Raw genomic sequence first — 25,273 nt, 5'->3', positions numbered from 1 at the left:
CCTGGCTCAGCCCATCCTGTGGGGCTACTACCCTGGAGATCCCTTTCGGGTGCAGGCCCGGCCTGCTGGTCGGAGTGGGGGGCTGGTCGGGGTGGGCGGCACCTCTGCCGAGCCTGGATTCAAACCCCACTAAGCCTCCCGGAGCCTGTCCCCTCCTCTGAGATGGGGACATTACAGGGCTGGGAAGGTCCCCCCAGCCACCTCGACATAAAAGACCAAAGGAGGACATCAAAAGTGCCAGAAAACACGTGCAGGGTGTGCAAAGCCCAGGACCCCTGATGGACGGGGCACCGAGGCTTGGCGTGGGCAGGGGTCCTGCCTGATTCTCCGTCAAGGACTGCAGAAGCCCAGTCTCTCTGGGGAGTAGACCCAGCGGGCCCGGCGGTCAGTGCACAGTGGGGACAGGAGAGGGACACACACTGTGAACGGGACCTTCATCCCCTGCTCTCGGGCTCTGTCCTGACTGCCCCGTGGCTGGCTCTGGGGACCCTTGGACCCTCCGTCTCCTCTTCCATCAAGTGGGAGGACTGGTATTTGAACTGGAGCCCCTCATCCTATCCAGTCCCCCAGGTTGCTTATACAGGGAAAGTGCGGCCCCAAAGGGCAGAGACTGGGTCACCCCGCTTACTGGGACAGTGGCGGAGACAAGGACACCATCCTGCCCCCGGAGAGGCAAACTGAGGCACAGAGAGGGCGGAGAACGTCCGAGCTCAGCTGGGGAGACAGAATCGGGACGGCAGCCACTGTAGACCGCCCCTCCCCCGTGCCCCCCACCCGGTTTCCCAGGGACTGGTTCCTCTGCAGAGCTGGGGGAAAGCTGGGAATCCAGCAAGGGGCCGCCGTGGGCGGGGCGGGTTGGGGAAGTTACAGAGCCGGTGCTGTCCCCGCCGGGTCCCCTTACCTCCAGGCCTCCCCCGCCCAGGTGCTGCTCAGACGGGCACCGCGACAGGCGGGCACCCACTGACACCCCCCACCCCCGCCCCCGGCACTGGGCTGAGCCCGAGGGGGCCCGGAGACTGCGGATGGAGGGAAAAGCCAGCTCCCGGGAGGGCCCCTTTCCTGGCCGCGGGGGGGCCCCTTTCCCGGCCGTGCCGCCCCCCGTGGGGCCGCCCCCTGGCCTGGCCACACCCTCCCACCCAGGTGAAAGCCAAGGACTGCGGGGCCGGGGGCTGTTCACACGGTTTATTTGCTTCTCTGGGAAAGTCAGGAACATCAGGGCCTTGTCGCACATCAAAGCAGAGGGGCGCTCCCGCGGACGCTCACAGCTCAAGGACTCGAGGAGGAGGGGTCCCACGGCCACTGCCCAGGGTCACCTCAGAGACGCCCCCCCCCCCCCGCCACCGAGGGGCAGAGCTGAGTCGGGGTCCAGGCTGCAGCCCGAGGTGGGCCCTGCACCTGCCCTTGGCACCAGGCCGGAGGCCCCGGGGGCGGGCCGAGATGGGGCCTCACGGGCCACAGCCCACAGGTGTGGGTCTGTGAGCGTGCGCACAGATGTGCCTCTGGGGGCGAGTGTGGCTGCATCCGGGGGGAACCCTTCACCCCTCCTGGCCAGAGGGGGACAGGCTCACGTCGGGCGGGGCAGCGCAGGGGACTCTGCTGAGGAAGCCCCCTGCCCCGGGCTGCGTGCGCCCGCCGCTGCCCGAAATGTGCCAAGCCCAGTGGAGCTGGCAGTGGCCTGATCTCTGGGGTACGGCTGGAGGGACCCAGCGCCCTGGTCCAAGCAGGTCCTGGGCCGCCCCCCAGGGTCCCCAAATTAGCACCAGGAGGAAGGAGGGCCCAATGGGAGTCGGAGCTAGGACAGGAAGTGGCTCATAGGGGCCTGCCTTATGCAAGGGGCGGCTCGAAGGGCCCGGCCTGCAGGACACAGTGCAGGGGTCACGGACCCCTCCTGCGTGGGGGGGATTTTGGGGGGGGGCTCTCCCTTCCCAGGCTCCATCACCCACTGGCCATGCCCCAAGAGGGCATGGGGGGAGGAGCGCGTCAGGCTGGGGATGCCTAGAGGGGCCTTGCTCCTCTCCACGACCTTGAACCTGACCTCTGACCAAGACTCCCCAGAGAGGCACGGCCTTACCCCAACTGTCCAAGCTATGGACACCAGAGCTTTGGCCAGGAAGCCCCACTCCCAGGGGCTAAGCGGGGACAGAGCGCGCTCCCAGGAGCCCTCGGCTCTCCGGGTCCCTCTCTGGCAGGATGTCCCCTCAGGGACCTCATTGGAGGTGGCAGGAAGGCACAGGCAGGAGGCCCAGAGGGCGGCTGGCTGGCCCGGGGCTGCGTCGAGGCCCCCGGTCACCCCGGCCAGGACCGCTGGGGCTGGGGGCCGTTTTGTGGAGCTGCCGTGACGTGGGGGGGGCCCTTCATTTCGGGGAAAGCGGGTCTGTCCATGTCTCTCTCCTACCAGACGTAGGTGCATGGCTCAGTGGTTTGGGGGTGTCGGGTGGTGATGGGGTGGGGGACCCCTGTCCCTCTCTCTCCAACAGAAGAAACCTCGGAAGGAACATGTGACAACCGCACATCCTGGGGCCCGTGACTGCAGGTGGCGGGGGCAGACGCCGGGGCCGGGCTGGTGGGGGGCTGTGGTGTGGAGGGCGGGGCTGGGGGGCCGGGGGGGCCGGGGGGCTCACATGACGGAGCAGCATTTACAGCGCTGCTTCTTCGCGTCGAGGTCCTGGGGGTCGCTGGCGGGGGCCTCGGGCCCCACCTGGTTCTCTTCCCTGGAGCCCGCGGCGGTGGGGGGCTCCGCGGCGCTGCCGTTGGGCGGGGCGGGCTCCTTGGGCTCCGCCGCGTCCTCAATGACCACCAGCTCCGCTGTGATGGTGTCCTGAAGACCCAGCACCTTCTGGCTCTCGGCCTCGTCCTCCACGTTCTGGTAACCCATGAAGATCAAGGTGACCGGGGGCTCCTGGCCGGGCTGGACGCCTGGCGGGCCGGACGTGGCCTCTCCCGGCTGCGCCTGCACTCCGGGGATCTCCCGCCTGGACGGTGTGGTCTGCACGGGCTCCTTGGACGCCCCCCGGGTCTCCGCCGTCCCAGCTGTGGACCCGGCCTCGCTCAGCGCGACCTCGTCTGCCTTGTGAAGGAGGTCGTCTACCTCGGAGGAGCTCAACGGGCAGACCCCGTTCTCCGCGGTCCCGTCCACGGCGTGGACCACTGGCGGGGGCGGGGAGAGAGAGAGAGAGAGTGAGCGGGCTTTCGAGGCGGAGGCCTGGCAAGGCTGCGGGCCGCCCTCCAGGCTGGGAGGAATGAGAAACTGAGTCACACCTTTAGAACCAGCTGCCTCCCCAAGCTCCAGAGAGGGCAGTGTCCAGGCCCGGGCGCCGGTCAGAGACCGGGGGACTGGAATCTGGATTGCGGACTGTGCGCCCGCCTCTTGTGGCCTTTCCACATTGCCTGCAACTGGGTCCCGCACGGCCCCCCAGCAAACCCAGTCTGCTTCTCCCACTGCGAAAATGGTCCGGCTCGGGAAAAGGCTGCATCCAGCCTACGGTCCCACAGCTGGCCGGGCCGAGCCGCTGCTCTGTCTCTGGAGCTAAGTGCATCTCCCTCCATGAGGGATTTCAGGGACTGTGACAGCTTCCGTCTTTGGGTCCCTGTGGTTTAGCTTGGTCACTCAGTGTCCTGTTCCCTAGGAAACACGCTGCAGGCCAGGTCTGCTTTACTCTGTCCCTGAAACCAGTGATGGCCTTCTCTATTTTACTTTTGTAAAAGATTTTATTTATTTATCTGACACAGAGAAAGAGAGATCACAAGTCGGCAGAGAGGCAGGCAGAGAGAGAGGGGGAAGCAGGCTCCCCGCCAAGCAGAGAGCCCAAGCGGGCCTCGATCCCAGGACTCTGGAATCATGACCTTCGCCCAAGACAGAGGCTTTAGCCCACTGAGCCACCCAGGCGCCCTGGCCTTCTCTGTCACATGTAAGCACTTTATAATTCCCACGTTGATGGCCTGTCTCTTGAAACCAAGAGTCATGGAGAAGGGTACTTTTAAATTTGGGGAGGAAGAGGACTCTGGTCCAGGAACACAGGGCATGAGATAGAAACTTCCTAACGTTCCTTACGGCCACCTCTGCAACCTCGGGCACAATCACTTTCTGAAACGGTGCTCCCTGCGTCTGAAAGGAAGCCACGGTGTCCCCTAGGCAGCTCCCTGTGTGCAGGGAATCTGGCTCAGTATCTTTTCCAAACCTCTCCAACTGCCCCATGGGGTCTGATCTGCCGTGTCCTGAGGGCCGGTTTGAACGCCGGCAGGAGTACCGACCACACTCTGACACCAGCCCAGCAAACTCCGAGAAACACAGCTGCCTGCCTGTGGGAGGGAGGGACACACCGGCCCTCGGACTTGCCTCCTCCTGGGCCAAGGGTCAGGGCGCCGATTCCTGGCTGCTGGCCACGACGAAAGTGTTTTCTGCTTTCAGTTTCCAAACCCCTGGGGAGGAGTGTCCATACCTCAAGGCTTTGCAGCAACTCTGGGCTGGAGGCCCACAGAATCAGGCTGAGTATTTCCCCCGGCCACTGCCCCCAAATAGGAACCCGAGCCCTCAGTTGCCATGGAAATGGCTCACCTTCCCATTGCTAAGCAACCAGACTCCAGTCTGGCAGATGTCCAGAGTCCCCCAGGGCTGGGCCAGGCTGCACTGAGTGGCCGAGTCCTCTGTCTCTAGCCCCATGAGCTCATTCTTGCACAGGAGATGAGGCAGCTGAGACTTGACCAGGGTCACACAGCTAGTGAGAGCTGGAACCAGGTACCACTCAGGTCTATGTCCCCAAACCTATGGCTGATACTAGGCCCCCTTCAAAACATCCTGGATGCTGCAGAGACCCACCAGCCTCTAAGAACATGAGGCCTTGGGAACCAAAACCACGGTGAGCTATCATTCCACAGCCACCACGGTGCCCACGAGATCATGATAACTTAAACACAGTAACAAGTGTTACTGAGGATGTGGGAGAGGGGCCCGTCACACACAGCTGGTGGGAAGGGGCGTGGGGCCACCGCTGCCAAAGACAACCCTACCCTGGCAGTTCCTCAAAAGGTTAAACACAGAATCCCACACGACCCAGAAATCCCATGCCTAGATATCACCCAAGAGAAATGAAAACATACGTCCACATAAAAACCTGTACAGCGTTCTAAAACCAAAAGGTGGAAACACCCCAGACATCCATCAGCTGATGACTGGATAAAATGTGACCCAGCCAAACAACGGAATGTTATTTCGTCCTAAAATATGAACGTGGATAGACGCTGACCCACGACGCTCGGGGAGGGACCCAGACACAGGAGGCCACAGGGGGTGTGAGTCCACGCGTGTGACCCGCCCAGACTGGGCGAATCCACAGGCAGGAAGGGGCCCATGGACGCTCTGGTGGGGATAGGAGGTGATGGCGTTTCAGTTTGGGGAGGAAAAATGTTCCGGAATTAGTGAGAGTGCGTGACCTTGTGAATAAGCGAAAGCCACTGAACTGGACGCGGAGCTGCGCGGCCCGGGCGCTCCCACCCCGGACGCCGTTTTCGTGTAAAGACGGCGTTTGTGGACTTGCTAACGGACTCCGCAGCCGGGTGCTGGGATCTCACACTTGGCTTAGGTGATCACCTCCCCGAGCGCCACTGCGGGCGGAAAGATGTTTGCCTTCATGTTCAATGTACCTTTTTAACGTCTTCTTAAAACATATTTTAACTAAAGTGGGCTCGTCTCCTTCTCTGCCATCAGAGTCAGTACTGCCCTCCCTAGGTTCGCTTGTAAACTACCCTTACAGGCCAGGCCAAAAATGACCAACGCTGAAATGCCGAACCACTTATAAAATCGCCGTCCAAATACTGATGGATAACACCGTTTAAATGAAAGTCTTACTTACCTAAAAACAGAGAGTGAATTTTGTATGTGTGAATTATCTATAGGCAGAGAGACAGAGACAGACAGACACGCTGGGGCTTTGGACTAAGGTCGCCCTGCTCCTCCCAGTCAGGTTTCCTTGTGGGTATCTCTCGTTCCCTGTCCCCCCGCCAGCTGCCACAGGGAACCCCAAAACGAAACCGGATCTCAGCACCAAGTCCCCTGGTCACCCCTCCCTCCAGGGCTTCATCAGACCCCTCCCTCCACCCCACGTCAGCCCCACAGGCTCCCTCCAGTTCCTCTAGTCCAGCAAACTCATCCCACCACAGGACCTTTGCACATGCGGTGGCCTCTGTGAGACACACCGTTTCTTTGCACACTGCTGCACATTCAGGGAGCTTCTGTGCACTTCCTCTGAGGAGCCACCCCCTGGCCCCCTCCCTGTCCTGCTAGAATCTCCCAAGCCCCCTGTGCATCTCTGGGGGTTTTGTCACCTTCGTCAAAACAATACTTATTCAAATTATTTGTGAACCTCAGGCTGCAAGGCTCTCCCAGGACAGAGCTAATTTCCACTCTGCTTCGAGTCCCAGAGCCCAGCCCAGGACCTGGCGCTCAGCCAAGCTTGAGGACAGGTTCCTGGAGTGAACGAAAGACGGGGCTGCAGGTCCAGCCGGGAACAGCCTCTGCGCCAACAGCGGGCTACAGCCGTGGGACCCTGCCCTGAACCGTGTCTGTGCCAGATCGGGGTGGAGGTCACGCGCTGGCTCAGGCTGTGGGAAGGGGGTGGGGTGGGTTGGGGGGTGGGGGCTGCATACCTTTGGTCTCGTCTTCGTAGACCTTGATGCCCTGAGGGAGCGGCTCCTGAGGGAGCAAGGTGGTGCTGGACAGCACCCGGGTCTCCCCAGTCACCTTGTCCTTCTCCACCGTGATCTCAACCGAGTACATGGCTGGCACGAGAGGCACGGGTTACCCGAGGCCACCCGCCCATGTGCCCCCCGCCAGCGGCAGGCAAGCCAGGGAAGGGGAGCCGGCAGCGCGGAGCCAAGCAGTGGGGACGCCCTCTCCGCGGCACCCCCACCTCCACACCCGCCACAGCTTTCCTGCGCCACGGGCGGCCGCCTGAGCTCCTCTGCTTGGCATTCGAGGCCCGTGCTCGCTGTCCCCCCCCACCCCGTCGGGAAAGCCTCAGACTCTTCCCGTTTCCTCGGAGCCGCACAGTAAGTCGGAGGGAGGCAGGCCCTGACCCCAGGCACAGCCCAGGGTGAGCTGGGGTTAGCCCGCGCTCCCAGCTGGGTCTCGGCCCCACCCCGGACCCCCGGCTCAGCCTGTGTCTGCTTCGCACCTTCCTTCCGTCAGCGCGTGACCCGGTCCCCAGCACTTGCGCTACGAAGGGTGCACGAGACCCTGCGAGCGTCAGGACAGTCGGGACCGTGGCTCAGGAGCCACTGCACTCCGCAGAGATCATCACCGCCAAGCTTACGTGAGGAGACGGTCCCACAGCACACCCGCCCCCGGGCGCTGACCGCAGCCTCAGGACCTCGCCCTGGGCCCCAGGATCGCCCCTCTCCTCCACGCCTGCCCCTGGGGTCCCCTGGGAGCCTCTGAGTCACACGTCCCAGCCTCGCTCCCAGTGGGCCCTGTAAGCTGCCCCTGCGGGGTCTTCGCAGCCTGGTCAAGGCAATACCCGCCTCCTCCTCTCGCTCACCCCCCACGTCCTCTGCAATCCTGTGGGTTCTGCCTTGGGAACACCTGGAACCCGCCCACATCTTGCGCCCCCAGGGTCCCCTGTCCAGGCCTCCTTACCCGGCCCCTCGGGAATCCGGGCCGGCCGGCCCCTCGCTTCCCGCTACACCCACGGCCTGTTCCCCCCGCTGCCGCCAGAGGGCGCCGCGCGCACCGAGTGGGGCCGGTCCCGGCTCTGCCTGAAACCCTCCGGGGCTCCCGGTGCCTTGCGGTAGAGGCCCCAGTCCTCCCTCTCCCCCTCACTCCGTCCACGGCCTCCGCTTCCTCCCCCGACAAGGCAGGTAGGAGTCAGCCCAGGGCCTTTGCATGTGCTGTGCCCTCCCCCGACACACCTCTGCCCCCCACCCCCCACCCCCGACTCCCTCACTTCTTTTGGAGCCTCGCTCAAAGGTCACCTGCTAAGTTTGACCCCCGAGCCCTCTGACTGACCCGCACCCCCCCAGCTCTGCACGTTGCTGTGTTTGCTCCAGCAGCTCATGGTGGACAGGTTCCTGGAGTGAACAAAAGCCCGGGCAGGGCAGGGTCTTTATCAGGATGTTAGCTCCCTCAGGCTGGGGCCCTCACACCTTGCATACAGCAGGTGCTCAGTAAGTGCTTCTTGAATGACTGATCAAATGAATGTTATTTAATTCCACATCCCTACACAGCCTAATACCCTCACCTCCATACAGTTGGGTGGGTTGTGCACCACACAAGGCCGTTGGCTAAGGGTCAGCGCAGGGTTGGTCTAAATGGCAGAGAGGCCCCGAAGACACTCCCTTCTCTGGCAGATGCTACCCTCTGCCTCCTGCCTCCTGGGGCAAAGTGGCCTGACCCTGCACGAGACCCTGGGCCACCGCTGCCACCCTCTTCTTCCTGGGTGTCCTGGTGGCCCGGCCACCGCGTCCCCAAGAGGGTCTTCACCACCCTCAGGTTTGGGCCTGCACAGCTCACACCAGTACCCCGGTACAGCAGTCAGGTTCTGCCCGCTGTGCTCACTGGTCCCTTCTCTGGGCTAGTGCCAGCAGGCAGGGACTGGAGGGGCGCTTGTCTTGGGGCAGAGCCCGATCCCAACGGCAGCTCTGGCAGGCTTAGCACTACCCCGTCTCCCTCGGCTTCCCAGAAGCAAAGAAAAGTCGGAGTCCCCGCCTGGTCCCCTCCAGGAACAGGATGCTCCCTCCCTATCCTGAGGCAGCCTGGGGACAGTGGAGGAGGGAAGATCCGCCGTGGGCGTGTGCGGGCGTGTGCGAGCTGCTGTGCGAGTGTGTGCGGGCGTGTGCAAGCGTGTGCGGGCGTGTGCAAGCGTGTGTGGGCAGGTGTGCGGCCCCTGCCAGGCCCCGGGAGTGAGCAGCAAGGTTGGGGGATGCCACGAGGGATGCTGGGTTAGAGCGCTGCCATGCGAGGGGCCCATCTTCTCAGGGAAGCTGGGCCAGCATGTGACCATGGAGCCAAAGCAGAGGGGGCCTGGGGCCAGCCACCACCCCCAGGACCACAGCTCCTGCTGAGGGCATGTCTGCGTCGGACCTCGCGCCCGTCTCTCCAGGCTCCCCAGGACCAGAGCTTAGCCCAGGACATCAGCGGGTCCGGAGATGACCTACCTGCCTTCATCAGGGTGGAGCCTTCGACCGGCCTCACCGGCGTGTTGGAGACTCGCTTCTCTGCTCAGTAAGCAAAGGGTGGAGAGAGATGGGGTCGGAAGGGAGAAGACCCCCCAGACCCCCCCACGACCCCCCAGACCCCCGACACCTACACACCTGCAGACCCCCCCACGACCCCCCAGACCCCCGACACCTACACACCTGCAGACACCCCCACGACCCCCCAGACCCCCGACACCTACACACCTGCAGACACCCCCACGACCCCCCAGACCCCCGACACCTACACACCTGCAGACACCCCCACGACCCCCCAGACCCCCGACACCTACACACCTGCAGACACCCCCACGACCCCCCAGACCCCCGACACCTACACACCTGCAGACACCCCCACGACCCCCCAGACCCCCGACACCTACACACCTGCAGACACCCCCACGACCCCCCAGACCCCCGACACGTACACACCTGCAGACACCCCTATGACCCCCCGACACCTACACACCTGCAGACACCCCCACGACCCCCCAGACCCCCGACACGTACACACCTGCAGACACCCCCACGACCCCCCAGACCCCCGACACCTACACACCTGCAGACACCCCCACGACCCCCCAGACCCCCGACATGTACACACCTGCAGACACCCCCACGACCCCCCAGACCCCCAACACCTACACACCTGCAGACACCCCCACGACCCCCCAGACCCCTGACACCTACACACCTGCAGACACCCCCACGACCCCCCAGACCCCCAGACACTGTCCCAGACGCCTGGGCCTCCCCTGATGCACACATGCACCCAGACCCCCCACCGCATGCGTACCCAGAACCCCAAACACAACCAGCCCCTGGTCCATTTCCATCTCTCAGCCCAGATGATTTTCATAAAATCCCTGAGAGGCCTCTGTGAATTTCTTTTTAATGATTAAACTTTAATTCCACAGTGAGACACTCCCCTGAATAATTAACACACAACAAATCAGGCCGAAGACACTCTGACCACCACACCCAACCCTGGCTGGCGGCTTTCCCTCCGTGCCTTAGATGGGAAAATAGATGAGTTTGAAATACATTTTAAAAATATAACTTAATACTTTCATTATGTTCCATAAGCTCTTACATTTAAATTAAATATATTTAAACGTCCTACAAATTTGCGAGATACCTGCAAATGCACATTATCTACCTGTAATAATTGCTGAGGAAGGGGAAAAACAGATCCCAGACTCCAAACTTTGGCTCTTTTTTTGGTCTGTTTCCTGCATAACCACCTTCCACATCTGTGCGGGGGGGGGGGGGGGGACCCTTCTGTTTTAATAGTGCCCCCTTCCCAGAACGGCTGAGACCTTGATTTCCTAACCCCGCAGAGCCCATTTTGCAGACGTGAAAACCAAGGCCTGCCCACCTGTGCCGCTGCCCAGAGCGGCCGGACGTGAGGCAGAGGCGGGGCTGGGCGAGGGCACCTGCTGCAGGCGGGGGGGACACCCCGGGCCTCGGGCCTCTCGGGCTGAGCCCTCAGGTCCCTCACCTGCACCAGCTCCACCCAGGGTCACTGCCCTAAGGGAGGTGATGGCGTGGGACGGGCTTGGGGTCTGGGCTCGGGGGAAGCACCGGCACCCGGTCCCTGTTGCTGCTGGTTTTATCAGCGACAGAAGCCGTCAGGCCGCAGGTGCCGGCTTCATGCCCACCACCCCACTCGGGCCACAGGACGGAGGCCCCCCCGGAAGCCTACCTTTGGGCGTGCCCACCGGGTCCTGCAAGAAAGAAGGGAGAGAGGTCAGGGTGCCAGCGCTCCCTTCCCGCTGATGGAGGTCCCCACCCGTGCGCGGAGGGCTCGACTCTGCCCCTGGAGGCCCCATTGCGGGGGCCGTCTCCTGAAGGGATCCCCCAGCCCTGCCCTAGCCTGATGGCCACCTCACATCCCTGCCCTGGGCAGAAGCCTCCCATGGCTCCCGAGTGCTCCCGGAACAAAGCCGAAACCCTTCTAGATGACCCCCAGGGCCCTGTGTCCATAGGCCCCGGCCTATAAGCTCCCCCCCCCCATCGCTGGCCAACCTCACTGTTCCTGGGACACATTCCCGCCCTGGGGCCTTTGTGTGTGGCATCCCCTGCACCGTGGCTTCTGCCTGGCCAGCTCTCCACTCAGCCCCCCGACCACAATCAAAGTCCCCCCAGTCATGTCTCTGTCCCTTGAGGTACTGTCTCTGGCTCCTTCCGGATGTGGGCATCTCAAGGACAGGGACCCCACAGTCTGCGCTCCATCAACCTCAGGGGAAGCCCCCTCTCATCTTGAGTCCATGCCTAGAGAACTCCTATTCAGTTTTCAAAACCCACCTTCTCCAGGAAGTCTGCCTAGAGCTCCCATGCGTCAGCTTCCTCCCCAGGAACTGCACGGTGCCCCTGGGCTTACCCATCCCGGGCCCACCATCCTCGCTGCATTTCTGGTCGCTGATACCACGTCCCTCTGCTCAACGGACGTGAGTCAGGGAGGCTGGGCCCAGCCCGCATCTCCCCAGTGTGCCCCACACCAGGCCTTGGCAGACAGCGAGAGGGGGACCAGTGCTGCCAGGGGAACAGCTGGACAGGGCTCAGACACACAGCTGCAATGTCGGTCGTCACGATGCCCCAGGGGCCCCTGCCCCAGCTCTGGGGCTGGGGAGGGCTGGGGAGGGTCGGGGAGGGCCGGGGAGGGCCGGGGCCCCGGGAACATCACCGCCCCCTCACCTGCTGAGACTCCAACACCACGTCTGCCTTCTGGTCCTTGGCTGGGCTCCGGGCGGCGGGCCTCTCCCCGGCGGCGGCAGCGGGCAGGCCTGCGCCCTCCAGCACCTCAATCTCCTTCTGCAGCCTGGGGGTGGGGCACGGGAGCCACGGTCCTCACTGGGCACTTGTGGGCACCCGCACTGCTCCGGGTTCCTGGCCGCGAGGTCTCCCCACAAGCCGTGAGGTGGTCTCACCCTCCCCCTTGCAACTGGGGAAACAGACGCAGCGCGGCGGCTGCACGGGCCGGCCAGCAGCAGGGCTAGTGTGACCCCAGGCCGGCCCGTCCACGGGCACCTCACTGCCACAGTTCTCTTCTCTGTTGGTTTCCAACCCGCGCTCCTGCTTTCCGCTCAGAGGCGTGTATTTTTACGGGAAGCTTTATTTCTCCGGGGAAACTGGAAAAACCATGTCACCTTCCAAGTACGAGACGACAACGGTGCATGTGACCCGGCGGGAACAGAACAAAGATCTCCAGTCCCCTTGCAGCCAGTGCCCACCGGAGGCTTGGGGCCACGGGCCTGTTGGGCCCTGGGGGTGAGTCTGAGGCCCCTACGGAAGGGAGCGACAGCGGCCACCATTAGGGTCGGCCTGCAGGGCTTCCTGGAGGAGATGTCCAGGCAGGGCACCAACCGGGCAAAATGCCGGTGGCGGGGCACCCGAGGAGTGGGCTTCCCTGGGAGGAAGAAAGCCAAGCCCCAAAGCCCTCCGTGTATGCCAGACACAGGGTAGGGCTCGCAGCAGGGCCCCTCTGGCATCAAGGCACCCGAGTTTAGGTGGGTGCCCCCACCCAGGGCTAGACCCAGCAGGGCGGATCGAGAAGCAGCCGCCCTGTCCAGCCCCCATGGGCAGAGATCTCCACCAGCTCTCTGTCCCGCTGGCCCACAGTCCTCTGCCCGGTCAGTCCTGGCTATGGGCGTGCAGGCCCGTCTGACCCCCTCACCCCTGCTCTGGCCCAGGAGGATGCAGGGAAACAGGCCTGGGGAGGAAAGTCCCAGCTGACCCCTGTCCCCTCTTCTTCCAAACCCGACCCCCCAGGATCCCCAGGTCTTCCCGGCGGGTGTGCCTCGTACCCAGCCAGGCGGTGAGCCAGCGTGCCGCGGGGCCCGGGCCTCTTGCGCCTTCCTTGGCCAAGCGGACGTCTGGAGTTTTGGCCGCCACATCCCTCCACCCGACCCTGCTGCCCTTGGGCTGAGCCTGGGCCTCTGCCTGCCTGGAAACTCCAGTCCTTCTGTCCAGCTCTGGGGCCGGCGGGGGGTGGGGGGTGGGGGCTGGCCACTCTCCCCCAGCCTGCTGCAGGCCCAGCTGCCCGGCTGTGGGGCATCAGGACCAAGCGGGGGGAGACTCACCCGATGGGCTGGCGCCAGGAAGGCCCCAGGGAGAAGGCGGCGGCCACTCCCGTCCTCCCCGGCTCCGGCACCCGCTCTGCTGCGTGGTTAGAAGAAGGGGTCCCACCAGGCAGCCCCCAGCCCCGTCTAGCCCAGCCTGGATGCTCGCAGCCCTGTCGAAGCGAACAGGGCCCTTCCCTGCTCCCACCTGCACAGGAGCCTCCCCGGGCCCAACCCCATCCCGGCCCGAGGGTGGGCCCCCCCCAGCCCCCCGCACCTGCCGATGGACTCCTCCAGGAGCCGCGCCCTCTGCTCGTCCTCCTGCATCTGCCTCCTCAGGCCCTCGTCGCCCTCCGAGACCGCGGACGGCGTCCCCTCCAGCAGCCAGCGCTCCCGCAGCGCCTTGGACTGGGGGCACGGGGCTGGAGGTCAGAATCGGGCTCAGGTGCGGCCCTGCCCGCCCTCGCCAGAGGCCCGCCCGGTGCCTGGTCCCCAGGGAACGGCCGCCCCCCGCCCCCGCAACCCCCACCAGGCCGGGTCCACGGGGTGGGGGGGGGACCTTCAGGTGCTGCAGCTGCCGACGGTCATCCTCCAGCTGCCGGCGCTTTGCCTCCGCCTCGGCCTGCCGCTTCCGCTTCTCCTGGCGACGGGGATGGGCACGGAGGTCAGGTCGAGGCCAGAGGCGCGCCGACCCCCCAAAGTTCCGGAGGCTCTGCCCACGCGCACCCTGCTTTTCTGTGGAGTGGCCCGTTGGACCCTCCCCAGCCCCCTGTCCCCCGCTAACCCCCAGGTCCCCCCCACCCCCAGCTCCAGCATAAGGGCAAGGTTCTAGAAATGTACCCCAGCCTGCACCCTGCCACGCACAGAGGGTCCTCGTGAGCCGGCGGTGTGAGGGCCCGCACCCTGCCACGCACAGAGGGTCCCTCCCTTCCTCTTCCTTTTACGGGGAGGCCCTGGTTCCCCGGGGACCCTGCCACACCCTAGCTCGGAGTCCCCAAGGCCCCGGACTGGGCGAGAGCCGCCGACCCCCGTCCACATGGCTGGGGGGCAGGAAACTCACTGCAATGGCCTGGAGCCGCTCCTGCTGAGATGTGGTCTCTGCCGCCAGGACCCTGGGGACGGGGATGCAAGGTCACGGTGGGGACCACCCCTTCCTGCCCTCCACAGATCTGGTTCGGATCCCAACCCCAGCCGGCCGTCCAGCCGCGCGGCCTCGCAGGCTCCCTGCTGCGAAGTGCGGTCCCTCCCCCGCCTCAGAGGCAGCGTCCTTCTCTCCACCTGGCCTAACGACATCACGAAGTCCCCCCACCCCCCCCCACAGCCCCCTGGGGCTCCCTGGGAACAGGGCCCAAGGACGGGAGGGTGAGGCTCTACCCAGAGACCTGGGAAGGGTTTGGGGAGGCGAGAGGCTGAGCTGAGCCAAGAAAGAGGCGGCGGGACTCCCAGCGGTCAGGGCTTGATCAGGAAGAGGGAGACGACCGGGACAGCCCCCGCTTCACGCTCCCGCCCACCAAGCACCTCCAGCCCTGGGAGGGACACGCGCAGGACCCGGCCGCACCAGACCCACCGCCCTGCCCCTGGGACGTCCTCTCTCGAGAAGCTGCTTCCCTGGCGTCTGCCCGGAGCCCCAAGACACAGAAAGGGCTCCGAGCATCCCGAGAACACGCAGGAAGAAGAGGCAAACCCGAATTCGGCCCCAGACTCCCTCTTCTGTCCACTGGATGCTTTCCGAAAGGCACGCGGTGTGGTTTTTGCCTTAAAGCCGTGTGGACCAGGAGCTTGATAATGTCAGAGGCAAGGAAGGGACAGGCCCTGTGGGGGCAGGCCGCAGGCCCAGGGCCAGGAGGGCGGATGAATCCTTCCTGCCCTTCCCCTCCCCTTGGCTCCCCTGAACCCCACTACCCACGTGGCAGGCCAGGGAGGAGACTGCAAACCTGGCCGCTCCCTTCCACGGTCTCTCCCGGGGTCCCTGGGAATGGCACACAGTAGGCGCTCAGTGAAACCTGTGCAGCCCTGAGCGACTGCATACAAGGCACCTGATAGTAACCTCGGCCTCCAGGGCTGGGGGACCAGATGCGGCCTGAAGAGGAGGCGGGGTCCGGAAGTCTGTTCTCAGCCCAAATCCTGAATGACCCCAGGGCCACTCACGCAGGCCTCAACGGTCTCCCGGGGGCAGGGCCTTGTGCCCACAAGGAGGGGCTCTGAGCACTGGGAACCAGACCTCTCACGTCCCCCTACCCACTCCAAGCCCCGTATCTGCACAGGGACTGAAATTATAGACCCCCCCCCTTGGTTCTGCTACGCACACACACTCCCAGCCTTTGGCCCCGGATCGGGATTGGGAGCCATTCTGTGGCCTCCAAAGACCCCCCACCCCTTTTAGGCCTTGGTTCTCCTTCTGCACAAACAGCAGGAACAGACGCCCCAGCTCCTGTTCTATGCCCCCTCCCCCTGTGCTTCAGAAAGGAAACGGAGACCCAAAGTCACACGTTGTGCTGGGCCCACTCTTGAGCCTCAGCCCTCCCCCAGACCAGGTGGCTGCTCCCGGTGGACATCCATCATGAACTGCGGTGACCTTCCCCCCACTCCACTCGGGTTCGGTTTCCTGGCCTAGCTGAGACACACAAAATCATCTGGCTCTCACGCCCCAGACAGGTGACCCCACCCAGCTCTTCCCTTCCTGGCGGGTGGCACCTGCCCCCTTTGTGCTTCCCAGGGACCCCAGCACTGGTCACACCCTCTGTGGCTTCCGTCTCTCCTTCCTCAGGGAGGCTGGGTTCAGTTGGGTGGAGCTCAGGAAAGGCTTGATCCAGCAATCCAGCTTGGAGGCCCTTCCTAAAGGGCCAGGTCAGCTACATTTCTGAGCCACACCGTCCTGTGTAACCCAGGCAAGGTGACACCTCCACTGTTCCCTATAGAGATCCACCCTTCACTTTTTGCAAACCTCACATTTTCCATCCCATGCCTCTACTGTAGCCTGCTACCTCCCTGGCCCCTGACAGCCCCTACCCACGTCCCAACCAGAACCAGATTCTCAAAACAAGATCAGAACGACTCATTCTCCTGCTCTTAAGTCTCCCTGGCTCCCATCACCCCTTGAAAGAAATGCTAGTGCAGCCCAGCCCTACCCACTTCTCTGTCCTCACCTCCTCTGTTCTCCTGCTTGCTTACGCTGCTCCAGCCTCCAGGACCTTCTGGCCACACCTGAACTGCACCAATCTCAGTCCTTACTTAGAATCATTCCATTACTGTTCCTCCTGCCTGATACGCTCTTTCCTTGGCTGGCAAGTGAAGCCCAGAGAGGGCAAGTCACTTGCCCACAGTCACGCAGCTGGGAAGGGGCAGAGCTGGAACTAGAACCACAACAGCCCAGCTCTGGGCCACACCACATGTGGACCCTTTCCCAGCTGGCCCTTTCCCAGCTGTCACGGGGCCTCCGGGGACCCAGCGGGGACAGAGGCAGAGCTGGGGGAGGAGCACGGAGCGGCCGAGACCCCAGTGCACACAGGGCCCTGAAGGGCAGAGGCCCAGCGGCCCAGCAGGCAGGTGGTCACTGAGGCAGGACACGGACACAGGGACAGCTCTGGCCAGCCTGCCGGGCTGCAGACAACAAGGCCGGCAGTGTCCTCGCCTGGGTGGTGTGTCCCTGCCGGCTGAGCCAGGTCAGGGGAAGGTCAGGCGGGCAGTGAGAAGCGAGCACCGGCCCAGGAAGAGAATTCCATCCCTCCCGGCAACGACCCTGGCCCAGCCCGGAGGGCACAGGCAGTGAGCCCCACTCCCCAGGCCTGAGGGCGCCAAAGTGGCCCCGCCCCAGGCGCCACCCCCCCTGGTGGGGCCCACGGGAGGCGGTCGCCCTGGTAACTGCGCCGTCCCCATGGCAACGCGGAGGCCGGCATGCAGGGGGGTTGGGCCGGCGCAGAGCAAGCATCTCCCGCCCCCAGCCAGGCGCTGGGGGCTAAGGGTTTCCTGCCCTGGGCCTCAGGGGCTGCCGGCGAGGGTAGGATGCAAAGAGGAACTGGGGCCTACCCGCCCCCCATGCCTAGGGCTGCTTCCCGCCCTAGTGTCAGGGGACAGGACTCTCCCCAGGGCAGTTCTGGACCTGCCCCCGGGGCCAAGTAGCTCAGGTCAAGCCAAGAAAATGCTCAAAGTAAAACAGAGTACAACCACAGAACCCTAATTAAACATCAGTAAAGTAAGAGCATGCGGCCCCGCACTTGCCGCCTTCCACGGACAGTCCCAGCCCGGTCTCCAGGAGGGGAGCTGGACGGCAGAAGGGGGTGCGTGTGTCAAGGACCCCTGCGGAGCCCATCAGGAGGGGTGTGCGGGGCAGGTGGGACCATCGTCCCTGTCCTGTCAATGCAGGACCTGAAGCTGCTCCATGGGGAAGCGGGGACCCGGGTCCAGCCAGATTCGTGTGTGTGCGCAGTGTACACGCGGCCCTCAGAGCCCCTGCCAGGCGCCCAAGGGTGGGGGGACGCCCCCATTGTCAGTGGGTGGCTGAGACGCTCGCCGGGGCTCAGGAAGAGCATCAGAGCCCAGATCACAAGACACGCTGGGCAGAGACACTGAGGTGTGGCAGCTGTCCTCACGGGCTGTGTGACCCAGGGCAAACCAGCCTGTCTCTGAGCCTCCACAGGCTCCGCTGGGCAAGAGGCCACCTCGCGGCTGCTGAAGGAGGGACACGCCCTCCAGGAGGCCCACCCTCCGCACACACACTCCTGTCCTTGCCTGATTATTTTTACAGAGCTTGGAGCAAATTCCGGGCTCGAGCCCCAGTGTGGGCGGCTCAGGACTGGGGAGGCTGTGGGCTGAGCGCGTCTGAGATAATCCTGGCTTCAGGAGATGAGTTAATGAGGCCCAAACCCAACGGCCCTGCAGAGGCCTCAGCCTTGGGACCCATGTAGTTTTTAAAGGCACCAGAGAGGTCACCAACCCGCCCAAGGTCACCCAGGAGGCAGGATGAGGTGGGTCTGAGGCGGGTCGCGGGTGCTGGTGCCAGAGCCCACGCCAGGCAGCCCCAGCAGCAGCATGAGGGGTCCGGGCCGCACTGGCACTGAGCCCAACCCCAGCAACACGCCTGGGCTAACTCAAAGGAAACAGCTGACTGTGCCCTTGGCCATGGAGCAGGGAAGGGGAGCAGGGCCTCACCGAGGTGGGAGGGAGGGAGGGAGCCCCGTGGCCCTTGCTCCACTGGGGTGGCTGGAATGGGGGGGCCTGAAGGTCACAGCTGGCTCCCAGCTCCCTGTGGGGGCCTTCATGGGCCCTTAGCCCCAGAACCTTCCTTCCTCCAAACCATCCTGCATAAACCTCACCTCTCGTCCGTTTGCCCCTCTTCCTCTACCGGCCCCTGCCTTCCGCCGCCCTTCCTCCACTCCAAGCTCAGGTCAAGGGCCACTGCCTCCTCCAGGAAGCCTTCCGGATGATCTCCCCCCCACCCCCCTCACTGGGGAGGAATTCTCTTCCTCCGAGACCCTGAGCGCTCGGCACAGGTGACGGCCACCGTCGCTGGCTCAGGAGGCATGCACAGGCTTTCCAGAACGCTCAATGCTCTCCACCATCCTCTCCATGGTGGAGACGGAGATCAGAGCAGGCCACAGACCCAGAAGAGCAAACCTGTTGCCTATTAACCAGGAGGGCGGGTGGACCCTGCCCTGGGCCCTCACGAGGGAAGGGCAGCGGGGCACGAATGGGAATGAGGGATCCAGCGGCTTTCTCCAGCTTCAAGTAAGCTGGGCCTCCATCAGCTGCAGAGACCAGCCCCAGAGCGCCAAGGTCCCCACCGGCCCCTCTCCCCTCCAACATTCCAGGCATGCTCCCACCGCAGGACCTTTGCACTGGCTGTGTCCTCTGCCTGGTATGCTCTCTCCTGGGCCTCACTCACCCCCTCAGGACTTCCCTCAGAGTCTCCTCCTCACGGAGGCCTCCTCTGTGCCACCAGTCCCTTCCTGGGCTCACCACCAACCAACACCCTACAGCCATTTCACTTATTTTGTCTCTTATTTCGCTACAAGGACAGTGTCTCCTTCTGTCCCCACCATGTCCCCAGCACCCAGGGCACAGCAGGATGCTGTGAATGCGTGAACAATACACATTCAGTAAATGGTCACTGGACCGGGGAGTCAGCTAGGGTCCCCACCCAAGAACTCCCTCCCCGTCACGTTCCCGACCCCACGCCTGTGGACCACCTGTCCTGTGATCACTTCCTTTTTTTTGAAGAAACCTACTGTGACCTCTTACATTCATCGAAAACAGGACGTGGCCCCCACATCCAGCAGAGGACAAGGGACAAGTCCCGACCACTTCAGAAGATTAACAATTAACGTATAAAACAGCCCCGATATCCACTGACAGATAAACAGATAAACACAGGTCCCCACACGTGGGAGCGTCCCCGGCCACCAGCAGGAGCGAGGCCCCCACGCGCAGCCCCAGGGACGGACCCCAAGCCCATGGCGCTTAGGGAGGGAACCAGACACAGAAGGGCACACAGGGTGTGAGTCCACGCGTGTGACGCGCCCAGACCAGCCTCCTCCACGGACGGGAAGGGGACTCGTGGGGGGGGGGGCTGGGGAGGGGGTGACAGCTGACGGCATGGCTGATGGGGGGTGACGGCTGGGTGTGACAGAATGTTCTGGACCTAGACAGAACCGAGGGTTGTACGACTGTGTAAATACCCTGGATTATATACTGCCGGCAGGGGGACCGTGTGGTGTGTGCATCTCAGTTAAAGTGAGAACACACACGTGCATCCGTACAGCAGGAACGCGGACCCTCTCACGCTGGGCTGGGCTGCGGCCAAAGCTGGGGTCCAGCCCACCCCGTGGGGCGTTGTGAGATCACGCCAGCCCTGCCCTGAACTCCGCCTGGTTTGAGCGCAAACCAGCGGGGCAGGGCCTTCTTACTCTGCGACAGACGTCACCAGAAGTGCCCCCGCCAAGCCCCTGCCCCTCACTTGGCCTTCACAGCCCCATGGACCCTCTGCTCCCCCAGGCCGGGCTCCATCCCACCACTACCCTTCTGTTCACGCAGCAACTGCCACCCACTCTGATTCCTACCTCTCTTTCCCACCACCAGGCCCGGCCTGGGCTCCCCTCCGTATTCCCAGCCTGATCCAGACTGTCCCGTGATGGGCTCAGATGGTCCCTGAGTTCCTGCCTTGAGCCTCTGGGCAGAAGACAAACACCTCGGCCTGACGTCCCACTCCCCGGACACCGAGACCTACACTCCACCATCCCATGCCATGTGGGGTCCCTCTGTAGCCCGGCCAAAGGGTCCCTGTCCCTGTGTGTCCAGGGACTGCGCCATCTCTCCCTGACCTGGGGGCAGCTCTGATTTCAGGTCTCTGCTGCCCAGACACGGGGTCTACCCCCACAACCCCAGCACTTTTCTCCAAGCTGCCCCCATGGTAAGTGTCCACACTGAGCCCGACTTGCTCCTCAGACCCCCGAGGTCAGAGGTGAGGTCAGAACCTCACCCCTCCCCTCCCGAGGGCACCATCCATGGCTGCCCATGGCTCCCCTACTGGGCCCTCGGGCCTTTGCACAGGCCAGTCCCTCCGCCAGGCACGCCCTTCTGCCCACCGATGTACACCTTTCCTTACTCACTAGAGAGGGAGTCCGTATGTGCAAGCGGCAGGAGGGGCCGAGGGAGTGGGAGAGTCTCAGGCAGCCCCGCGCTGAGCTCCAGGCGAATCCCGGGCTCGCACCGCGACCCTGAGATCAGGACTGAAACCAAGGGTCCGATGTCTAACCGGCTGAGCCCCACAGGCGCCCTCAGGTACACCCTTAATACTTTTCGCAGAAACAGTCCGTGCAGGGAGGGACCAGGAAACCCTCCCAGACCACAGAGAAGGCCATCCACGGGCTCCCGCAGGGCCTGCTCCGCACACGGCTGGCGGCTCAGTGGGTGCCGCGGGACGACCCGACAGCTCTCCGCGCAGAAGCCAGAGAGAAATAGGGTCCCGGACTTGGAAAATGATACGAATTTTTTAAAAGAACATCAACTCATTCCCCAGCATGAGCATCTTGAAGACGGACCTCAGCACCGGGCTGGGGAAGAGCCCCTGCCGGGCACTCAGCGCCAGCCCGCGTCTCTCCGCACATCCTGCCCGGGAGGGGACGCGGCGCACTCATGTCCCCACGCACCAGCTTCACCAAGGAAAGTGAGTGACATGCTCAAAGGCTCATGGAGGGGTCAGGACTCCACCTGTCCATGCACCGCTCCCACTCAGCAGACACAGAAGGGGTCCCTGGGGGGCCACAGGTACAAGGCAGATGCTTTTAGGGGCGAAAGCCACCTTCCATGTGGCCGAAGAAACAAACCAGGGTGAAAAGCCAATGTCAGGATACCTAGGAACGCCCAGACTACAGCCCGGCGGGACACAGGAAGGTGCAAAGACCCCTCCATGCCCCCAACTCTGGCAGCTGGAAGAACCCAGAAGCACGTATGTCCCGTGTGGCTCCAGGAGTGTCACGGTCACCTCTCTGCACCCTCACTTCCCCTACCTTGTAGGGCTGCCGTGAAGATCCCGCAAGTTCACATAGACAAAGCACTCAGAACAGGGCCCAGTACACAGCAGGTGCTTACTAAATGTTAACCACCTTCTTGAGTTCTTGCCACCATCTCCACTGCCACCGGAATGTTCTCTGCCTTCAAATCCACTCGCTGTTCCCGCTGTTCCCGCGCATTCCCTTTGTTTCAGAAGGAAATGCTACACTGTTACCAAGACTGAGAAGCAGAAGGGGCTCCCACAAGCAACGGAGTAAAAACATTACAAAACAGATACAACGAGAATAGAATCTTCTTATTAGGTTCAGGTACCAGGGGACGGTGCTGCCTTTTTAACCGGCTCCATCTCTCGTGAAATGACCGAGTGGGAGAGAGGCGCGAAGGACCCATTTGCACCCCGCCGAGACCACCTCCTGGAGGATGTCCCGGCCTGGGCAGGGAAGGGACGGGGTCCGGGAAGGGTTGTGCTCTCCGGCTCTGGCCCTGGGGTCTGAGACTCGCGGGGAGGAGGAGGGGCGTTTGAGGCTCTGAGTTAACTTAGCCTTCATTACCAGCCAGCCCCTGAGGCTCCTAGGGTAGCAGCCCCTCGCCCCGGGGCCCACAGCAAATCCTTCCCAGAGCAGGATTTCCACCCGGCGGCGCCTGAGATGCTCTCAGGAGCGTCTGTCCTTCTGTCCCACCTCAGCAGCCCGCTCTCTGCCTCCCTGGAGTTACTCAAGAATTACTGTTAAGGGGCGCCTGGGTGGCTGGGTCGGCAAAGCATCCGACTCCGGATTTCTGCTCAGGCCGCGACGCCGGGTCCTGGGATCGAGCCCTGAGCCGGGCTCCTGGCTCAGCGTGCCGTCTGCTTCTCCCTGGGTCCCCCTCCCAACTTGCATTCACAAGCTCGCTCTCTCAGATAAATAAACTCTTTGAAAAAAAAAATTGTTGGGGCGCCTGGGTGGCTCAGTGGGTTGGGGCCTCTTCCTTCGGCTCGGTGTGGTCCCCGGGTGCTGGGATCAGGCCTGCGTCGGGCTCTCTGCTCAGCGGGGAGCCTGCTTCACCCCCCCTCTCTGCCTGCCTCACTGCCTGCTTGGGATCTCTGTCGAATAAATAAAATCTTAAAAATAAAAGAACTGTTAAATCCTCAAATTGTTAAATTAACAAAAACTAATTTAATCTTTAATTTAATGCTTATATTAACAAAATTTTGTGAAATTCTTAAGTTTATTTTTAAAACAAACTCGTCAGCATCACCATAAGCCACAACCACCTCTCGCAACTCTGATGGCAAAAACCCATGGGAAGGGAATGAGGGGTTCGGTCCCCGCAGCTGCTGCCTCCAGGCCGAAGCCCGATCTGCCCCCCGGAAAAGGAGCGCGGGCGCGAGCGAGGGGTAGGCGCTCCATCGGGCCGGCACCAGACGGAACCAGTCCCCACCCATCATCCGCCCAAGCACCCCAGACAGAGGCCTTCTCTCCCGGCTCCTTAGTCCCTGCCCAGGTCTGCACCCAGAAAATCCAGCGATCCATGCGGCGCAGAGCCTGTGGCATTATGTGCCAAGGGGCACAGGGGCAGGGCAGCAAGCACGCAGGGGTCTCAGCGTGTGCTGAGTGACTCTGGGCAGTGTCTGCCCCACTCTGGGCCTCGGCACCGCCACGGAGAGCAAAAGCGACGGCAGGAAAGGAGACGGCGGAGCCCGACGGCGGAGCCCGACGCAGAGTCCCAGGCGGAGTCCGACAAGACTACCCCTTCATTCTTTGGCTCTGCGTGGACATTTCCCTAGTTCTTCACCCCTTGTCCCCTCAGCAGCCCCCTCCCCACTCCCCCACTCCACTCAGGGTCTGCTGTCAGGAGGCCTGGAGGCTCCCTTGTGGGCCTGGGGAGCAGAGCAGATAAACAAGTCGGGGAACCTAGCGCAGACACATCCGGGCCCTGGCTCCCCTGAGCCCTGGCTGGGCTCCCAGGGCCGGGTGGGGGAGCAAACTGGGCTTTTGTCTGAGTTTTCAAAAGCAGAGGACATCGGGTGTCGCCTTCCTGGGTTGGGCGGGAGGCAGCAGCTCTCACCGGCCGAGGGTGTGGCGGGTGGCGGGTCACGGGCGAATCCCTGGAGAGGAGTCATTGGCTCACACCCAGTGAGAAGGGCAGGAGGAGACAGTCCGGTGGGCTGGCTGGACCTCCGTGTCCAGGCCTCTGGCCAGGGTGGGGACCTGGTCCACAGCAAGGTGCCTGCCAGGCCTCGGCACACAGTAGGGGGCCTCCAGGATCCCAGATCCCGCTTCCCATCCCCTGGCGTCGTAAACACACCCGGCAACCTTCCAGCGCCCACCTGTGGGAGTGGGGTCTGGGGGTCACCCTGATGCCAGGAAGAGAGTGGACTCTGCCTGGAATGCCCAGGCACCCTCATGGATGGAACCTGTGTGAGAGCTCTCTGCCCCCCAGCAGCTCTACCCTGAACCCCGCCAAGGACCCAGGCCCACCCCACCTGCACCACAGGCCAGCCAGGCTCTTGGCTACACCATTTGGGGCCCCATCTCGGGAACACTTTCCTTGGGAAAAGACCAGACCCAGGCTCCCGGGCTGGAAAGCACCTGGACCTCCAGGGCCACACACATCGCGGACAAGGAAAGCTAGAACAGCCCCCTCTCTCTGGCAGTTCTCAGGACAGTGTCTAGCGGCTGGACCCAGGCAGGAGCAGAGGCCCCTGACAGCGCCGTGGCCCTGAGGGAGAGCCGCCAGCCAGAGCCCGGACTGGCCCGTCCAGGGTACAGGGAGCGCCAGCTCAGGCTTGGAGATGGGGGGCGGCGGTGAGCTCCAGGCCGGCGCGAGGCGGTGGGGAGGGGTCGGTCCATCACCCCGGGACTCCCGCTCTGGAGCCCACAGGTGGCCCAGGGTCCAGGCTAGCCCCGGGGCGCGGGCGGGGCGCGGGCGGACACCCGGCCTCCCTCTCCCCTGGGCAGCTCCCAGCCGCTGCGGCCCGAGTCCCCGTTAGCCCGTGGGCCGCCGGGGTCGGGGGTGGGGGAGGCCTCAGGACGGGCGCGGCCCAACCCGGGCGCTTCCCCAGCCGAGCTGGGGTCCCGGAGGCCCCTCGCCGCCTCCCTCCCCGCGCGGGGGCCGCGACGAGCCCTACGCGGGGCTGGAGTGGAGGAGGGCCTCACCCCTCCCTCGCCCCCTCCTCCCCGCCCCGGCCCCCCAGCCCTCCGCCTCCGGCCCGAGCGCGCCTACTCACTCCATTTCCTCGCGGAGGTCCGGGTGGGTCGGCGATGCTGGGCGGGGGCGGGCGCGGGGCGGGCGCGGGGCGGGCGCGGGGCGGGCGCGGGGGCCGGGCGGCGGCGGGGTGCGGGGGGCTGGCGGACTAAGGCCTGGCGGCCGGGGCTGCGCGGCGCGGGGGCGGCGGCACCGGCTCGGGCATCGCCCCGCGCGCGGCTGTTTATTGTCCGGGCGGCGGCGGGCGCAGGGGGTGGGCTGGGCGCGCGCGTCGCCGCCGCCGCCGCTGCGCGTCCTGCGCTCGCTCCCCGCGCGCTCCCTGCCGGCTCCCG

The 25,273-nt window shown here is 63.9% G+C and overlaps 1 protein-coding gene across 2 annotated transcripts; it reads right to left on the bottom strand.

Annotated features, from left to right (window-relative positions):
- Nucleotides 1-1,167: 1,167 nt before the first annotated feature.
- PALM (paralemmin) lies at nucleotides 1,168-25,273 on the bottom strand. Of its 2 annotated transcripts, XM_059159154.1 has the most exons (9): nucleotides 24,964-25,273; nucleotides 14,308-14,359; nucleotides 13,807-13,887; nucleotides 13,525-13,655; nucleotides 11,884-12,007; nucleotides 10,892-10,913; nucleotides 9,148-9,207; nucleotides 6,643-6,774; nucleotides 1,168-3,147 (listed from the first exon to the last, which is right to left on the bottom strand). In XM_059159154.1, the coding sequence occupies exons 1-9, from the start codon at nucleotides 24,966-24,968 to the stop codon at nucleotides 2,618-2,620; spliced, it is 1,137 nt and encodes a 378-aa protein (XP_059015137.1). In that variant the 5' UTR covers nucleotides 24,969-25,273; the 3' UTR covers nucleotides 1,168-2,617. The 2 variants fall into 2 exon arrangements, with proteins under 2 accessions (XP_059015137.1, XP_059015138.1); XM_059159155.1 differs by lacking the exon at nucleotides 6,643-6,774.

This window comes from Mustela lutreola, chromosome 2 (assembly GCF_030435805.1).
Source record: "Mustela lutreola isolate mMusLut2 chromosome 2, mMusLut2.pri, whole genome shotgun sequence".
In the NCBI taxonomy this organism is placed as follows: domain Eukaryota; kingdom Metazoa; phylum Chordata; class Mammalia; order Carnivora; family Mustelidae; genus Mustela; species Mustela lutreola.
The sequence above is the reverse complement of the archived record's forward strand: the minus strand, read 5'-3'. Positions and strand labels throughout refer to the sequence as shown.